Raw genomic sequence first — 20,477 nt, forward strand, 5'->3', positions numbered from 1 at the left:
GAGTAATGTGCAGCAGAACGGTTTCATGCCCTGTCTGAAGATAAAGGGTTGTCATGTGCTGGGGTAACTGTCCTTTCACACTTAGCCTTGAGTTTCATGGAGTAGTTAATTTGGGATTCTTCTGAATGAGATCTCACTGAAACTTTTAGGACACAGCTCTAAACATATTCAATTGCACCTATTTCCAATAGATCTTATTCTAACATAAACATAAAGTAATTGTACAGCTTATGTAAGGTCGACTCACAACTGTTTCTATGCAGGAAACTTTTTTTAAAAAATTTAGTATTTTTCACACTCAGAAATGTGCTGTCATTGTCTCCTGAGCTCAGTCTAGGCATATCTGACTTGTGTGGGTAGAAGCAGCTGAATTTTGTTCCCTTTCGCCTTACATTAAAAAGGATACTTTTTTATTCAACCATTGGACATGTGCCAAGTATTTTTAAATGGCCATTATTTCATAAATTATTCTATAAAGCAGAATTAAGGTATCATGGAGAGGACTTTTGATGGTTGCATTATTTCTAACATTTAATGCTTAGAATTAATAGAATTAGTCATTGCTTTATTGGATTTGAATAAATTGATATTGGATTGTATAAAGTAATGTGTCCCATATGCACTGGATTATTCATTTGCCAGTTTTTCAAAAATGTATAAGCCTTACTGAGAGCAGATTTGTGTTTATTAGGCTATGTAACTAGCTCTACTTTTACCAAAGGAAAAAGAAAAAAACAGCCTAATTTCAGATATTTGAAAACTTTTAGAATTGTATTAGTGGTGGTGTTATTTAGAATTATTTATTACATAAAGCCAGTCTGTATGTGGATACTTTACACTGCCATAACTGTAATCACAGTATGATTTTCTTTTAAAAAATTCCTGAAACAGTTCACTTCATATGACCTTTGGTTGTTAATACAGTTAGGCTGCTATAGCTTTTTTTTTGTGTGTTGTCAGCATTAAACATGTTCTTAATTACAGAGATACAATTGAGCTGTTACAAATTTATGTGCCAGTAAGCCTTAAAATGTTTGAATTGTACTCTTCTCAGTGGATGATCTCTGTGTTGGGATGAGTTGATATCTAACAACAATAAACAGGAAAAACAGTACACTTTTTAAAATCCAAATATATTTTTAAAAATCAATACAAAAATTGGTGCTTTTGACACTTGTTCTGATCACCTCCCCGTGTTGTAGTTTTCAGTAGTGAACAGCAGTATTTCTGCACAAACACCTTGAAACAACAAAATCCTGGGTTCGTACTTTGTTTCAGTTGGGGTGGGGACGGATGCAAGTGGGAAGAAACTGCTGTATTCCACAAAATGCTTGAATCTTGGGCTGAAGTATTGAGGAATCTCTGCTGTTCAGTTCAGCATGTAACCCAAGTGTAAGTTACCATAAGAGATGTAAGTGGCTGGCATAAAATGGCACAAAGTTGGAATTGGAAGGGGAATTGGAAGCCCTGGGGTTTTTATTCTTGGTTGGACTATAAACCCGTTAAATGATCTTGAGCAGATGATATTAGCCCTGATTTTCCAGAGCATTTGCACTCCTGAACTGGATCTATAGGCTGGTCAGTTGCAATTTCCTGTAAGGTCAAAATGGTGCCTTAGTAGGGTGCAGACAGTTCATTAACACAAAGTGCTGTGAAATTGTCCAATGAAAAGCATTACAGGCAGTGGAAAGTATTAGAAATTAATTAATATTATAACTTAGTAATAATAATACAGTTAGGTTTACCCTATGATGTTGTACTTTACCCTGAAGCAAGATAAATGATAAGCTGCTTAGAATTACAATAGAGAGCAGCATTTAAGGGCCTTTAGAATATTTCTGCAATATTAAAATGATTTTTCAGCCAGCATATTAGCTTCTTTAGTGCAGTCTAAGGTTTTAAAAAAGTAAAGCTAACAAAAGTGCAAGGTATTATTTACTTAATTAGTCCTCTCTGCAGCATGAATTTCTTTCTGAACTTCATTTCTGCTTAATAAGTATTATATCTGTGATGTTCCTTATGTTACTAAGCAACACCACACTACCAAATAATAGGAAAAAACCCCATGTAATAAGGCACTATAATTCTGATTGTGTATCATGGGGTTAATTTCTTTGGAATACTCTGAGATTCAGAGAGTGCAGTGCAGCAACGTAAAATATATTGTTTTCATTATAAAAAGCGGTTCATATCTTCTAAAAATGTGCATTTAATTGCACAAAGGCAGAAAAGCACCACAAAAATTATTCAAATAACATTCCAATTATATTTGATAAATCATCTTTAAAACCTTTACATTCATGTAGCAATTATAACGTAACCACAGGATCTAACATCTTAGAGCTTCATCAAAATCAATCAAGTATCTTAGGCTGAAGCTGGAATGTTATTCTGATGGAATTGCTCCCAAAGGCAATTTTGATCTATTTAGGCACCAGTTTTACAGCACATTCTGAATTCGATTATTTCTGGTAGTATTTCGTGGTTTTGTTCTAGCAATGACTCTAAGAAATTTCCACTATATAGAACAACTAATCAATTGCAAACTGGTTAAATGAACATAATTATTTTCAAAAAATGCTACTAATACTTTGGTCCATAGAAAATGCCAAATCTCTTTACTTACCTGCTTTCTAAGCAGTTTCTCTAGAGAGAACTGCTGATTTTAGATGGTAAATTAAACAGACTCTCACTCACATCACACATGAACCTGAAAATATCTTGGAAGACCAATCTTTCCTTAGTTCTAAGTACGAATTTCTCATTCAGCTTCCAGATTTCTTTGAACAACAGTATTTGCCACTGATTCTTAGGTGCATGAGACATGATAGCTCTCAGTTAATCAGGGATAAAATAATAGTAATGTGTTGATTTTTAAAAAAATAAAATTTAAAATAAATTGATTTGAACATCTTTTCATCTATTACCAGATCTAGGAAGACCACACCTCTGTCTATACGACTGCAGAGTCCCTGGCCTCAAATCCTGTTATATCTTTTTTTACACTGGTTTTAGTGTATTTCAGAGAAATTCCTTCTTTCTTCTCTCCCCTCCCAAAAAAACCTCATTTTTGGTTAAGCTATTAACCTAGTCAGGCTCAAGAAGACTTCTTTTCAAAAACTCTAATCAGAAAGAAAATTATTTTTAATAAAGTTGCCTAAAATATCTCTCAAGAATCAGTTCATAAAACTGTTTCAAGATGGGACAGTTCCGGAATTTAAATTAGATAATGAACTATATGTCTCCGCCTTGGTATTTGCAAGGCATTTCTTGCCTGACAGACAGTCAGGCTGGTCTTGCCTTAGTTTCGAAATGCGTATAATCTGATGTAGAGAGGTATATACATATTATAATGTGCTGTGTGTATCAGCACAAGAAAGGTAAATTGAAAAAACTGTAAGGTGTTTACAAAACAATTCCTCAATCTTCCTGAAAGAATTTTAATTTAAAGATGAAGATGAATAGGAGGTAAATTAACACTGGGGGTTTGGACCAGGTTAAAAGAAAGATTAACTGCTCCCTTGCCCCCGCTCCCAAATCCCAGCCTACTGGCATCACAGGTCTGAAAAGCAGCCATACTGCTGTATATTCCTATTTCAGAGAAGAGGTGTTCTCAAAACCATGTTATGCGTAGCTCTATCCTTAGAATAGACTGGTTAGGAACCTTGTGAATCACCAAAAATTTGGCAGAGTCACTGCCTACAAACATGCTTAACATTTGAAGGCCTCTATTTCAGGAGTCATCAGGAGTGTGATCATGGCAGGTGTCATCCTGCCATTATAGCAGGATGTATTTTGATTCCTCAGCAGTGCTAAATAGCATGCTTGCCGTTTCCCTTACTTGCCATCCAAAAGAGCAGTCATTCTGAAAAACGTAGCTACAAATGGTTTTGGTATAAACATACCTGTTCTTCCATCCTGAAATTGCCACTGAAATGCTTGCATGCCCTGTCTTTGAGAATTTTGAATAGAACTTCCCTGTGAAGTTCTTAGTAAAAAACCTGTGACCTTTACAATGAAACTTCCTTTCAGGTTTGTAAAGGAGAACAAGTTTTTCTCTGGTCTCTGATTACAAAGCAAATTTATACTTGGACTTTTCCAATATTTACTAAGTGTTTGCTCACACACTTTACCTGGTTGAATCTGTGCTCTTTTTGAAGAAGCAGTTGCCCTTTAGGTCTCGCTTGGACATAACAGGGAATGCACTCCACAGATTACTCTAAAGGTCATAGTTTATTTTTTAAATGGCATTTTTAGGGTTAATAATTGCTATCTATCTGTGAGTTCAGAGCTTGTTCAGGCTAATGAATCACTCCCTAAATATCCAAGAAGCTAGAGTAGGTTTTAATAAGATTTAGAAAATAGATTAATGAATCTGCTACATTGCCTAGACTGTTATTACCAAAAATGTTATGTTAAATGTTTACGTCTGTAAAGTAAGCCTCAAAGTAAACAATTTTTAGAAAGAAATACCGAGTGCTCCTCAGAGCCATGACAAATGGGAATTGGCTGTGTTTTCTAAGGTCGTTTCTAAGAGGCGAAGTACTGTGACCAATATATTCAGACAAAGAAAGAGGCTAACTGACAGTGGAACTGAAGAAGGAGCTGAAGTTTTAGTATTTCTGAGACTACTTTAAAATATGAGCCATAGTTCAAACAGATTCCAACAACAGTTATTGTTTTTAAAATCACTGTATGAAGTAGCTTGTTTCCACACTTGACATTGAAAACAAAACAAGGTAAGGAAATAGGTCTATCCCAAAAATCTTAAAGTGTTTTAATTGCTCAGAAATGGGGTGAAGTCCAAGAATACACTCATTGAGGATTTGTCCTGTAAGATTTTTCAGACATAGAAACAGGCAATCCAAACATAGTGGTTCCAGTGCAGGTGTTCTTCTGTGATAGTAAACCATTTTTTGTTTAAAAAACTGTAAAAAAAAAGTGAATTTTTTATCACTGCTATTGTGATGACAGATCTGTTAGTGATCTAACACTAACGATTTGAATTTGCCAAGAATTTCCCAACACTTAAGTGACTGTGCTTCCGAGTACCTACATACTTACAAAGAATCCACCCAGTCTCATTTAGATTTTCCACACTGATACATCTCAGACACTTCACTCGTGCTTTGCACACTATTAGTTTTCTGCTCTAAAGGGCTTAGATTCCAAAATTTTGCCTATATCTGTGTTTTGTTCTCTCTGTCTAAGCAAACAGAACTTTTTTCATATGATCCATAGCTCACTGGAAACCAAATGGATGCACCACCATCCAGTGCTATTATTTAGATTCAGATATACTATTCTAGCAGGGAATTTGGGGCAAGGCATTGACATTCAAAAATGCTTTGGAATTATTATGACTATCGTTTTGGGTATGGTATACATAGTGTATTATATATATAGCAAGAGAAGTATATGGTACTTCTATATATACTATACACATACTTCTATATGTACTATATATATACTATATATACTAGCAAGCAAATAACAGTCAGGAATTTAAAATCAGATAAAAAATTCTAAAGTTTGCTTAAAGGAAATAAAAGCTGTTGAAGGGTTAGCATCCATCATTGGTCACCTATGATTAAGTTAAAAAACTATATGGGGTATTTTTTTGTTCTTCTGAAATAAAGTCAGGGAAAACAAATATCTTCAGTATAAATCTTCTGTGGTGATCACAGATTAGATCTGTGAATTGCATTGAGAGTTGAATTTCCAACTAGGGAAGGGTTTAGAAACACTGATTTGTCTTGTTTTATTTTGTAGATGCTTCAGAAACTTGCTGTGTGTTTACCACGGGTTCTGCCAACCAACTCGAGAGGGGACTTACCTATTCTTTCATTAGCTGAGCATAACAGTATCTTGAACTAACTATTCCTCTCCACATGGCCTTCCTACTACTGTCAGCTTATCTTCTGCTGACTCATGCTCAGGGTGCTCCTGTTGAGAATGGGGCACTGTTGGAAACACTGAAGTCGCAAGTAGGATTATTCAGCAATAAAAGTGAACACTATTCGGCACAGGTGAGACCTCCTGGCACAAGCCGACAAATACCTCAGACAATCATCATAGGAGTTCGTAAAGGAGGGACAAGAGCTTTGTTGGAAATGTTGGATATTCATCCTAATATTGTGGTAGCAGCTACAGAAGTCCACTTCTTTGACTGGGATGAAAATTATGTGAAAGGAATAGACTGGTATAGAAGTCTCATGCCATTTTCTTATGGAAATCAAATTACAATTGAGAAAACACCAGGCTATTTTACATCACCACAGGCTCCGGAAAGAATTCATGACATGAATAGCTCCATTAAACTGCTGCTCATTCTAAGAGATCCCACTGAGAGAGTTATATCTGACTATACCCAAGTATATTACAACCGAGTAGAAAGCCACAAGCCTGTTCAGCTTTTTGAAGATATTGTTATTAAGAACGGAGCACTTAATACCAAATACAAAGCTATTCAGAGAAGTCTATATGATGTTCATATGGAAAAGTGGCTGAAGCATTTCAGTTTGGATCAGATTCACATAGTGGATGGCAATACTTTAATCAAGGACCCTCTTCCTGAATTACAAAAAGTTGAAAGATTTCTAAATCTTCCTTCCCGAATTATGTCTTCTAATTTTTATTTTAACCAAACCAAGGGATTTTACTGCATTAGGAGTGATGGAAGGGAGAGATGTCTACATGAATCCAAAGGGCGCCCCCATCCGCTTGTTAACAACACTGTTTTAGAGCAACTGTATTCTTACTTCAGAGAGCACAATGCAAAATTTTACAGAATGGTTAATCATTCCTTTGACTGGCATTAATGCATTTGGAATCAATGTTTCTTAAAAAGGGCCTGAAAAAACTCTTTCAAACATATCTTTCTAAACTGTAGAGATTCGTATTGTGAGAACTTAACATACTGGTTATATGCTTCATTGGAGTAACACTTCTGTTCACTCATTTAAATGGTACCCTTTATGCTGGCAAAAATGAGTTCCACATATTTGTATGATTACTGTGAGTCATACTCTGATCTTCTTTCTCCCATCATGCAAATACATTAACTTCAGCAGACTTACTTCAGATATGTATCTATTACAAAGTTTGTGCTGTTTTGGAAAAATGACTGCTTCTAACAGTGTAAAACTGTAAATATTTGAAATGGTATTATTCTAACTGTTCTGTATTTTTTGTTGTTAGTACTTTTTTATATCACGCACAATGATAGTGTCGTTGATTTCTAGAATTTTTCGTACAATAAGCTAAATTATATGTTAAAACAGGGGCATACATAGTGGCTCCAATAAATAATTCATCCTCTGTTAATATGCCGAAGTTCTTAATCAATTAATAATAAAACAAATCTATTTCACCTATGATTTTGAACAGGTGAACTAGAACCTCTTTGTCTGTATATCATTAGTATTAAACCACACTCTTACTATCTTGGGTTTGGGGGGGGAAAAAAAAACCAACAAACCTCCAAACAAAGAATATGAACTATTTGAAGAAGCTCTAAGTGAGAGTTCTGAATGTAAAGAAATTAAACAGACCTAGGCAACCTCAATTTACGCTGTTACTCATACACTAAAAAAAATTAATGCAAAAAAATTAATATCAACTGTACAAATATTTGATTATATGAATTATGTGACTTTGCTCTTGGATGGAAAAGCTTTTCATTTGTAATACCATATTAATCATGTTTGCATTCTGTGACTAGTTATTCCATTGCTCTCCTGCCTTTAATTTACATATCTCCATTGGCACACTGATGCTTATTTTTTAAAAAAAAACAAAATTTACTTGCTTGCCCTCCAAAGCAGGGAGTATTCTTATTTTGTCATTTCTCGTGGGATGTACTCAAAGTTAAAATAACATCTGGTTATACTGTATATCTCAGACACAGTGTTCAATATGCTAAGTACGCCATGCTCAGATTATATCTAAAAGCCACACCCATCTATACCCCTGCATTAAGAGTTTTTTAGTTTTTAATATTTTTTTTGTTTGACAGTATTGTGCTGGTCTGTTCTCCTTTTCATTTAAACATTTTATTATATATCAATACCAAAGAAGAAAGTCAACTTGAAATGTTAAATATGGTGCCAGATAGAACTACAGATGCAGATCTGCTTGTTTGACATGGCATCTTGCAATCGAGGAGCTCTGGTGCACCCCCTAGTAGAAGCATTCATTGGGTGCACTCCTCTTTAAGCTTCTCAGAACGCTGGTGAGCTGTAGCTGTGTGGGCCCACACTGAGCATCACAGCAAACTCCACCTAATCCTGTTGGGAATCCTGAACCTGTCCCCTTCTGTCGAAGCCACTGCGCAGCCTACAGAAGTCTATGTTCCTAATGTGGGATTCAGCTCTTCCGCTTCACAGGCTAAAAGGTACATATTGCAGCATGAATTTTTACGCTTTGAATACTTTATGAAGGGGCTGGTCAGATGTTAGGCAGGTAGCAATATTCCACTGAGGCTGGACAGAGTCAGACTCAGCCAGGTTATGTGGAAATAGCATTCACCAAGTATTCCCTCAAAAATATAAAATGTTAAAAATAATGTAATAAATGTTATTCTTTATCTCCTCCGCTAGTTGTATGTGCATATATGGGAGAAAATTATGTTTATTTGTCATTAGCCTATAATTAACTTCTGAAATTATCTTTCTGACATGATTATTTACTACATCTCATTTCTACAGATGGTCAAAATTGTTATTTACTTCTTCCACCTTGTGGCTTCTTAATCATTAATATTGATCAGATTGGGCACTACTCAGAAGTACAAAGTTTCTCTGAGCCGGGTGTGGAAAGAACAGGATGTTTATGCTGGTCTTACACCATCTCCACAAGGACGCTGGATAGGTAAACTGTAACAATTACAGTTGTGTCATATAACAATACCTTCTTTGTCATTTGTCAAGTAAAAAGTTAACCTAGAAAAAGTTCTGAACTCTGAATCAGGAGGGCAATTTTATATTGGACCAACACTTTGTGTTTTGTGGGCACAACATTTTTATCTGATAACAGAAGCCCCAAATCCAGATTCCCTATATTGTTTAACATAGCCTGTCCTTTCTGACCAATGCAGTCTCAATGGTGAACGAACGCGTTCCAGTCCACTAATTTCAGAAAGACAGTATTGAAGGTAGCAACATAACAGCGGTATATATCATAGATTGTAGCTGTTCTTTCAGCATTGCTTTCAGTTTCTTATACATTCTAAAACTTCCCATATTCTTCTTGGTTTGCTTCTTTTCAATGATGATTCCATTTAATAGTACTGAATATGAATGAGGTTGGTTGTTTTTTTTTTTAAGAAACTAATTTGAAAAAAAATTATACTTTAACAAAGGTTTCAGCTAGTTGCCAGTAATTAAAGAGGTTGCACGTCTATATGTCACATCCAATTTCATGGGCTTCCAAGAAGAAAATAATTTAAAAAAATTCTAACATCTTTCTGTATTTATACTTGCAGGCCTCAAGTCTTTCTCCTTCTTTTCTGAAGTTTACAGCTAATCTTTAAATGAGTTGAATGCAGGAACACCAGTTGGCAGAAGCTATATACATCTTTGAAAATGCAGGTCCCTGTTCTGGAATTTACATTTCAAGGAGAGCTGATCTGTATGGATTAGTGATGCATATATCTACTTGATTTCTTAGCACTCTTCATTCCTGCTCAGCATTTTTGGGAAGGACAGAGTTGATGGAATGAATTCGATTATCATTTTAGAGTTTACTAATACCAGAAGAATTATATTATGTATATTATAATTTGGGTGAGGGGTTGGTTGTTTTGTCTTGGTTTTACATAAATCAAGATTCTCATCTAAAGTTTTGTTTTGGTAAATGGTCTGCAAAGATGCAACTTAACCTCTGCATAACAGAATTCAATAAATATAGTAGACTATAATTTAACATTACACACTGTTTCAATCAGTTTCTCATTTTGTGGTCTGAAAAAATATTGCCTCATGAAGTCCTGACCTTCTCCTTTTTTACTGTCTTCAAAAGATAACACTCCTTCCCTCATCCTCAGGAGGGGGAAGCAGATCAGCTTAACAGAAGATCCACTTCAGTAATATTGAAATAAAAAGTACCCAATTCTTGGCACTTGGAATTCAACACTAGTCAAATTTTGGAAAGAACTGACAGCTCACAGTCAATTTAAAGATGCTATTTACAATTTAAGAAATTACAAATATCTCATATGAATTTCTACAATTGAGAGCAAACCATAAACTACTCTTCTCCAACTGGTCATCAAAGGACTTTCTTATTATTATTTGATGCTCAAGAGGTGTTTGCAGAAATAAATTTCCTGTGGGTGGGTTGCTTAAGGAGATCATGCAGTTGTTTCGAAGGGTGTTGGGAGCATCCGAAACAGACGATGCAGTCACGTGTGTAAAACTACTGCAGAATTTATTATTTGAGCAGCGCTCTGATGTTTTTTCGCATTCCACAAATATTAAGCTTTCGCTTCAAATACTGTTCCTTTCCTTTTTTTAATTAAATGCCATAGTTTATCTTTGCTTTGATCTAATATCACTGAGAATTAGTAATATCAAGCAACTGCAGCTGTAAGCAGATCAGTTTAGCCTTTGCCACAATAAGCAGCACACTCACACCTAGTAACCAGATGAGTCTAATATTAGTATTTTTTTATATGGGCTGTATATATTACCTATAGTACTTACAGAAAAAGCAGTGGGAAACTTAAGAGCTAGGTATTTGCCCCAAAAAGCTCCTAGTACTTAACTAATCTGAAAAAAACCAGAGATGTTCATCACCCCTGTTACTCTCACCCCCGTTATTTTACCAGGAAGAGGGTAGGATATTTTCATTGTGTCCTCTGTACCTAGCTGCTCAAAGGCCTTGGGCTGACTTCCAGTCTTTTCTTTCACAGCTTAGCCTTAATACAGCATTTACAGTTCCTCTCAAAGAATATCTGTTAAAGCAGAGACCTTTTTGGAATATCCACAGGCAGTATTGTGGAGAACTTTACAGAGGGCATACACTCAGTGCACATTGTTGGATGCTGCTACACAACATCAACTCCTTCAGTATCCTTTTGATACAAAGCCATCAGATAATCCTATAAAATGCATCGAAGAAAGATTAGATTGACTACTGTAGGGAAGCGCATCCGCATACAGAGCTTTCAGCCTTCATGGCCATTTCAAGAGTGCATCAAAAAGAAATTTAAAAATTGGGTTGCTTCCAGCAAGTTTGACTGCTTATAGCCTTTGTCAATTCAGATGCTTTAATGAGTTGGACACAAATTTTAATATCATCATAATTCCTATAATTTCTTGTTTAATCTATGTGATCAAAACCAGAAATACGGGTTATTACTTTGCTTTATAGGAGCACAGTTTAAAAAAAAAATAGAAAGAGAGAGGCATGGCCTGCCCCAATACCTTGATTCATAGAAGGAGTTGCACAATAACAATGCTCCCGATAACATTTCCTTGCAGAGAAAGGAACATTGAAATTATTTAAGTAAATATTATACTCCTGTAGATTATTATTTTCTATACTTGTGGATTTGAGCCTTCATTTCCTTCAAAAGCTTGAATTTTACCATAGGAATGAACAGACACATTGGAATTAAAATCAGTACTAATTTGCCTAGCATATTAATCATTACCAGCAGTTAATGACCAATATTTAGCTACTGTCCAAGTAATTTCCACTTTGATTATTTCAAATTTCAATGTGACTCACTAAATCATTTTGCTATTTTATAAAACAAGTTTATAAGTTAGAACTAACGGTGGATAAAAAGATTCTATAGTATCATTGTGTGATTATAGAGGCGCTGTCATGTCTTTAAGGTTAATTAACAGTGACATGAGCTTACCACAATTCCTGAAAAATTATTGGAAGCCAAGATACTAACGGAACTGCAGAGCGTAAATTAGTACTTGAAGTTGAATCTGCTACTTAGGGAAAATACAACAGATTAAACCAGACTGACATAAATCCTACTTTCCTGGTAAAATAGATGTGGCGTAAAATGTACAGTATCTCATGTATTAGCCCATGTAACAAGTACTATGAAGTCTGCTTTCTGATACAAAATGGTCTTTCGCCTTTACATTTTATGTTCTTTTAGTTCCATTACAAAAACCTCCCAGTAAGTGTTTAAAGGAAAACATCTTAGGGTAAGCCTTTTACCAGTGGTACGTTTTTTCTTTTCTCTCAAAGGACATTTCTCTGGTTTTGTATTGTTTCCTCTGAGATACAAAGGTGGTTTGAGTCACACTACAATAAAAGTAGAGTTATCATACCAGAATTAAGACTATTACTTCTGTTTATTACAGTTCTCGGTGAAGAACATTTTGATATAGGGACTGATAATAGTTTAACAACCTCTTTGTATTTTCTCTCTCTTCATTACATAATACAACTATGTTACAGTTTTTCTTATTCTGAAGAACATTACTCTAAACTCTTATATTGTTACTCTAAAGCACTGACTTACAGATCTAAATCAGATGTCAGTAATAAAAGTGAAGCACAGGTAATTGCGAATGCATTCCCTTTGCCACTCAGGCTGGCTAAGATTTTTCTTACTCTTTTAACTCTTTTGATGTGAACATTTTGAGCCATTGTAAACTTTCTATTGGGAATGTATCAGCCAAATTTGCAATAGGAAAACATAAGGCAAGGGCAACTATACTGCAATAAAACCTGAGCTGAAGGCCCTCTTTGCTAAATATTTGCTGACATAATATGGCACAGTTACATTTCGAAGTTATGACTGGTGCGATAAGATGATGCACAGGAGTACGTAACATGGTACTCCGGGGGTTTATCTAGGTATTCTACATGCCTGAGTTAATTTTATGATCATTATGCTATCAGGGCCATACGTGAATATATATTCTCAAAACACTGTATTTCATCTTATCAGGAAATCCTGCAATACTGTAGAACAGATTGAATATATTACGTCTATCCTTGGGTGAAATGCTGCAATGCTACTAAGGCAAATTGGATGGGAAGTAACAATTCCCTCACTAAGTGTTGGGCACTTTTAAATTCCTTATGGAAAATTAGCAGCACTAAATAGCGCAGGTTTGTTGCTTTGACAAGGACTGTCAGCCTAGAAAAGTGCTGCGCAACTGTCACAAGAAGATTGAAGATACCTTTTCTATACTCTGCCAAGATACAAATCTACAACTCAAGACAAGTGACACAGATGGAACACTGTAAACTGCAGGGGGTGCATTGCTGCCTTGAGTGAAGAAAGATTAAAGGCTCATAAAACAACATATGCTATAGTTACACACGCACGCACCATACACAGCTTGCAAAACACACTCTGTCTAAAACAAAACCAAGCAGAATCTACAGCTGTGCACTAAGTGATCCTGTTGACGGCACACTGAACCAGGGGCAACAGTTCCAGTATGAGCTATCTGTCACATGTTATTTCTTGTATTAATAAACTGAACTCTGTTTAGACCATGCCCTAGATATCTTCTGTGAGCTAGCACCATATACTGCTCTAAATACGCTCACCATGCAGAGAATGGGTATTGTAGTCTTAGATTCAGAGTAAGCTTCATCCAGTATGTGTTTGCCAGACAACCCATGTTTACGTGACTGAGGTTTTCTGTCAAGTGTACATATGACAAAATGAATAATATAGATTAACAGATTCTCTGGGAAAAAAAAAAGGCTAATTGGTCACACACTTAGGACCTGTTTAGGTACAGTAAGCATAGCACAACAGGGTTCAAGTAAACTGCCTTTCATACATTTCAGAAATAAACTTTCTGTGTGTTTTAATTAAGGAGAGGGGAAATCTCAACATTGTTTAATAACAAACTTGGAATTTTAAAATTCAAATTAAGAATTTAAAAACATTTTCATTTCAGTGTCTTAAATAAGAGATTTCCATTCAAAAGTTACATTTTTAGTAGTATTAGAAAACTGTTCACTTTCTTTTTTAGTTCTTTTATGCCTTGTGTTGCACCCTCCTGCCTCTCCCTTGAAAAATATTTTCATAGCAAATACCCTTTTTACCAGCTGATTTCCATGTTAAAAGGGCAGCGTTCACAATATTAATCACTTGCATTAAAAATACAAAGATTAGGTAGGGTGGTAGCTAAGTCTTACATTTCCATGACTGGAAAAAATGGCATATGAAAAACTCTGCTCACTTAAAACAGGCTGAATCATACTGAGTATTGTGTGCTCCAGATGATATAGTGAGATCAGGACTGCTTCGGCCATCCAAATGACTACTTGCAACATCTTCTGTGAGCTTGGGAAGAGCGGTTTCCCCTTCCATCAAGCAGACATTCAGGCTTCAATCAGAAAAAAAAGTCTTTCTTCCAGTTCTTAGGGTGCTCGTGTGGAAATGTGCAGTTAGGTGCCTTCCCCCCCACCCCCACCCCCCCAGATTACCCACAAGACAGATTTTTGCCAAATTGTGGTATATATTCCATTCCATAACAGCAAGCTCACTTTGGAAGCTCTGTTTAATTTCTTTTACTAGCTGCTGGGTCCTCCATTATTTTTGTCCAAAACCCCAGTCATCACAGATGGTAATTATTCTAGACAAATACAGCCACCCAGAAAAGTATGAATAAAATATACTAATCCAGCTTTCTGTAGCTACTAGATACAACGAGCCAGAAAAAACAGAAGCTTGTTCTCTTGTTAGGGTCCTTTGTCCAAGATTCCTTTTTATCAAATAACTATTTGATATACTTCATTTATATATACTTGCATGACTTCCTATCCTGATCATCTGTATACTATGATCAAAGGGAACAGGATTATGTTATCTCACTTTAAATACTAAATCCCAGGATGTTTATTTCACATAAATTCAATTTCACTGCCAGTCACCCACTATCTTTGATTTTCTCCTCTATCTATAAATCCTTCTCTGTGGTTTTTTCATTTATTAATGAATTCTGGCTTTTCTCTTTCGTGGAATAAATAGTTTTGATCTTAAATTGAGCTTTTGTGATCTGAGAAAAGTAAAAGATAAAACATATACTATGGCTTTCAGAAATAAATAAATTTTGTCTCTGTGCTGTGGTAGTATGTCAGGGAATCAGAGGACAAACCTGCAAGCAATTAAGACAAAACAGCTAATTCTGACATACGTTAGAAAGCATAACGATTGAGGATATTTTTTGGAGGATAGGAAAAAATTCACCTTCCATTTTAAAAAAAAGTATGTGTTTTATATTTAGCAGAAGCATTTGGATTCATGTGCTCCACTAATGTAACGTGGCACTGAATTCAGTCAGCTACAGTGACTGCAGTAAAACAGTAGCTAATTTGTACTAAGGATCTAGCCTGAAATGCATATACATAGAGAATGCTACTTCCGTCTTGGGTGGCTGATAAGCCAAATGAAATAACTGTACTTTCCGAAACAAAAATATTCTTATCACTTAATACAGAAATTAAATACGTGAAAATAATGCTAATATAGAAGCTATTGCTCTCAATTTTATTTTTCTGTAGAAATTCTAGTCAGTGAGTTAGTCAATGACAAGCAATAAACCGCATTCTCTGACTTCATATATAAATGAGTGTATTTACTGCAAGGAGAGAGGAGGGAAAAAATTCCTTTATTTGCATCGCTGGCCTCATTCTGTCAACATATCACCCAGATTGCTGGATACACACAGAGATGCATTCTGGCAATGCTAGGAAGGGACCTGCATTTCCTGCTGTCTGTTTCAACTTATTAGTAATAGGATGATGCTTCTGGCACATCTAAAATAAATTAATATTGGATTAATTCAATTCAAAAAGGTGTCATGAAAACACATTTCAGATTCATTCATCACAAACTTGAGACCAATATGTTTAAAAAAAAAGAGTACCACAGTAATTATGTTTACATGTATAATTGCCTAAAGCTGAGCCAAATGACAGAATATATTCTAACACTTTCCAGTACACCTTCAGTGCTGCTTAAGCCACCAGTTCATAAATATAAATATAGTATTTTCAACACTAACACGAGCACAAAGAAATTATTTTAATTCGTTTTAGTTTACTTTAGAAAGCATTTTATCTGAGCTACCAAAAGATATTTTTTTTATTGCTGCTGTTTCATTGACCATTTCTTTGTTATTCACTGATCATCATTTAGATCTCTTTGAATATCAAGGAACAACAGTGCAGCAGTATTTTTTTAAGTGGTAATAGCCTGGGCAAAAGCAGCTGCCAAATTTTACATAATTGACTTAAGTGTAGTACTGGTTGAAAAATTTTGTACGACTATATCTAACCAATTTATACATAAGATAATACAATACCAAAAGTAAGAGCAACAGAAGAGTCTGAATAGACATTTTAGCATTTACAGTACCTTATTGATAGGAAGATCAAAATAAACAAATCAAATGGGAGACTGATTCTGTAGCCTTTGACCAGGAAAGACTCCTAGCTATGACAGATGTAATGCTTGAGCTAAGGCTGCAGATCCGGGCCATTGATCTGAATGTGCTGTATTCTGGGATTTTAATCTCACTACCTGTGTCTTCAGTAGGACCTCAGATACAGTTATATCCTACTCAAGGTAAGTAAACCTGTCCAAATTTCACTAGGTGTGAAGATGAATTCAGATTTACTCATCTTATAGTCATGAGACAGATGAAATACAGATATAGTAATAAAGATACCTGTAGCAAAAGAGTCTCAACCTGTTTAGTAGCTTGCCACTTGTCCGTTTTACAAGTAAAGAGCATAAAAATCTTATTTGTCTGAAGTATTTAATACCTTATGTTTTAAAATAAGCAAGGGTAATCAAAGATCCTCAAAAACACTGGGAAGTAAGATGAAATAATTTTTCATAAGCAATGTCCAAGGCAAAGAGTGATGACTCTTTAATAAGATTAAAACATTTCTGCAGTCTTTCTTCCTTAGTCCGCTACTTTAAATCACAGCTACCAACAGTGAAATAATTGCAACTATAAGTATGTTGCACAAAGCTTTCTGGTTATAGGTGGAAAGCATATTTTTAAATATACTAAATTTGTGAGCTCTGGAGGGAAACATTCTACACACCCAGTACTCCAGAGGAAAAGATACTGTACACTTTTCAGCTTATTCCATTTCAGAAAGCCCTCAGGCCCCAAAGCTCGCTCTCCTAACCGTCAAGATTGAAATGGAATACAGGGCATCAGAAGCTCAAAAATGCACTTGGGATGCAATCCTCTTGGGACTTTAAATATTAACATGAAAAATCTTAAACCTTGGGCTGCCAGGCAGCTGAGACAGATAGCAAAACATTGTGAAGAGTCACACTCCCTTCTGCTAATCTCTTCTTGCAACAATAACACACAACTACATAGTGAACCAGCTGCAGGCAACAGATCATTTATGCGAGTTGCCCAATGTACTGCCCAGATTTCTTTCATCTGTCTGCCATTTCACAAAGATATGCATCGTGATTATCTCCAGGGAATTCAAACAGAGCTTGATCTCATTTTCATTGCAATAAAGTTAACAGTGCCTTCAGGTCCTTGAATTGCAGCCTCTGGTCAATAACAGCACGTAGACTGCACAGCCTGCTGGCCTGCAGGAGTGGTACCTCATCACAATTCAAAAGGCCTAGGGAAATAACACTTTCTTCAGACCTCCTGCCTGAACCAATCATGATAAATTAAATCTGCAGGGATTCTGTCTTAGCTAATCTCGTCTTTTTATCACGTACTTCAGTCATATAAGTGGAAAACAATTGCATGTCTCCTTTAGTTGCAACTAGATATAGATTATGCTAATGATAACTCAGGCCATGTTGCTCTCAAACTCTCAATAAATCAGATTATGCTTCACGCATAAGTATAGGGCCCAAACCAGAACCTTGTGCTACACAATGCTAGGCAAAAACAGGTAAGAAAATAACGAGGTTCAAAAGCATGCTGGCACCATCTGCTGTCCCAGGTGGCTTAGAAAAATAAGCCAGTTCCAAAGAACTGCAAGACTGAAAGCCAAATCACAGGTTTCTTTATACTATTCAGTTTGATTTTACCTTCCATTTTTAAGCCCTCAGGGTGTTCTAGTGTTATATATCCATGATCTTCTCTTCAACCAGAAAAGATAGGCATTTTCTTCAATTAAAAAATAATAAGCCAAGTTACTTACACTAATGTATTCCCAAATTTCCAATAGCTGAAACTTTTGGGGGAAAAAGAGCGATTACCTTGAGACTTGCACTTCAAACGGGAGATGGAAAGTTGGAGAGAGATTCATTACACACTTCCTTTCTAGCTAATTAGCTGGAGAACTATCTGGATCTGCAGTGTCAGAGAGAAGATGATACAAAAATGTGGTAAGGTAAACAGTTATAAATCACAGGGGCCAACCTCTATTCATCAGATCCTCATGTAATTTTATGCTTAGTGACGTAATTCAAAGCCAAATTCTTCTGCTACTTTAATCTGAATTTGGCTCATGGTAGGAATTTACAACATTTAGATCAAATTCTATGAACAAACACTTTTGTTAATCTAGGGGATATAATCTTTTGTTGATAATAATCAGTGATACATACTCTTTACATTCTTTTTTTCCTTATAATGTGACGTGTTATTCTTTAAAAGGTTTGTGCAACATGCTTTAAACAGAAATTCCAACTTTTCAATCTATGCCCTATAGTGTTCTTTAGATTACTCAGATTATCCACATTTCATCTGGATTTTGCTGTTACTCAGTCATGAAGTTTTCCTATATGTTTATGCAAGAAAGGAGTTAAATCAGATTAGAGCTATATTCATGCTCCAATACTGTCAGGCATTCTGCCTATGAGAATGAAGTATAAATTACATCCTTTAATAAACATCTGGTTTGATAGCTAACATACTTGTGTGTCCTTGATGAATTAGACCTAGGAGTTAGTAAGTCTGTTATGGATGGAAATGACATCAAGTTTGCATTTATAAACCCACTAACAAATGAAAGATCAATTTTTTTAAAGTGCTAGGAAGCAACAATTTCACAAAGATCTTTTCGTTTATCCTCAACCAAATACCTGTACTCTGACATTTTGTAAAAAATGACAATGTGAAAGTTCCTTCTGGTCTTTGGAAGCCAGCAGTGTATGCTGGTAGATCCTAATCTCTCCTCCATCCAATGCACATCTATTTCAGTTTATCCATACCTCGATCTCTGTGACCAAATAACTGAAGAGAAATTAAATTGTTTCAAAGCGTTTTGTAAAGAGGAAGGAGCGGTTTTGACTTCAAAGCTCCAGGCTTACCGGCCAGCTGTTGATTTACTGTGGCTTCCGTCAGCAGTAGTTAAATTGGATGCATGTTTAACCAGGGAAGATTTTGCAAAAAGGAAAGGCAAGTGCTATTGGGACAATTTCTTTACATGATGCTATAGAATTTTAAATAAAAATTAAAAAGCCACGCTCCCTTTGCAGACAGTGCCTCTATTGATGTGAACCACTGTTAGCACCCTTTGCATATGTAATCCTGCACCAGTCAATACACAGTCACAGCGACTGTCTGCCCTCAGCAGCTCGCTGAACTGCGCCGCAGACCACAGCCGTACTGCGCCTGTACCTCAGCTATGAGCAAACGTCCCTGGGGACAGGTAGCCTGTTCTCTGTAGTGGTGCATCAGTGGTGGTTTATGTCTGATCTACTGATAAACCTTGACAATTAAAATGGAACAGAAAATAAATTCTCGTCCAAATGTCTTAAATGCAATAGGTCCACGTCTTTCAATTATAGGGGTGGGGTGGGAAATCAAACTACTGGGAACACCTGAGAAGGGAGAGAGAAAAAGGCATGCATTTATTTACTCCAAAAGCAGACATTCAACAGAGCTTCTGTCCTGAGAGACATTTCAAACCGCACAGTAGAAGTCAACATTAAAAGCATTCCTGTCATACATGGGGCACGTAAAACAGTGCCCATATTTCATGTGGAAAAAGTTAAAATTTATTGTGGTAAGCTGCAGATTTATCTAGATGCGGGGGGCGGGGTGTGTGTGATATAAATCAACAAATGCTAAACAGATCTTTATTTTAAAAGAGAAAATAAATATTGAGTTAAACCGTAAAGAAAAAATTGATGTATCATGTAAGGAGAATATTAGATAGGTAAAATTAAGTGGGGTACTGTTTCTCATGTATTTTATGTAACTATATTGAGTGTGTTGAACCTCATCCATTACATTGTTATTTTTAGATATATGAGATTATTTTTTTTCCTCTCAAATTTAATCCATGTCATTTGAATGCTTACTGTAGTGTAGACAAAATACTGATGGTTTTAGAAACATTCTGTATTATAAGAATTATCTCCTAATTACACTTATTTTATATAATGTGCTTCTCATGACAGAAAATGACAATAGGAACATTAACAACCAAACACGTTGAATCAGATACTGAGCCAATAAGAACATTTTTCAGACAAACTAAAGCCATGGTGGCTGTTCTTGGATTTTAAAGATAACATCTTAGCTGTACAA

The 20,477-nt window shown here is 35.7% G+C and overlaps 1 protein-coding gene across 6 annotated transcripts in view; it reads left to right on the forward strand.

Annotated features, from left to right (window-relative positions):
• LOC104044777 (heparan sulfate glucosamine 3-O-sulfotransferase 1) overlaps positions 1–20,477 on the forward strand; it is a 102,297-nt gene that overhangs the window by 54,950 nt on the left and 26,870 nt on the right. For 5 of the 6 annotated variants that reach the window (XM_064463869.1, XM_064463871.1, XM_064463868.1 and 2 more), the window contains one exon: positions 5,773–7,379. The exons of the other annotated variant lie outside the window; for it this stretch is intronic. In XM_064463869.1, coding sequence (XP_064319939.1) covers positions 5,892–6,821 — 930 coding nt within the window. In that variant the 5' untranslated portion in view covers positions 5,773–5,891 and the 3' untranslated portion in view covers positions 6,822–7,379. Of the gene's footprint in view, positions 1–5,772; positions 7,380–20,477 lie in introns of those variants that run through there. 6 annotated transcript variants of the gene reach the window in all.

This window comes from Phalacrocorax carbo, chromosome 12 (assembly GCF_963921805.1).
Source record: "Phalacrocorax carbo chromosome 12, bPhaCar2.1, whole genome shotgun sequence".
In the NCBI taxonomy this organism is placed as follows: domain Eukaryota; kingdom Metazoa; phylum Chordata; class Aves; order Suliformes; family Phalacrocoracidae; genus Phalacrocorax; species Phalacrocorax carbo.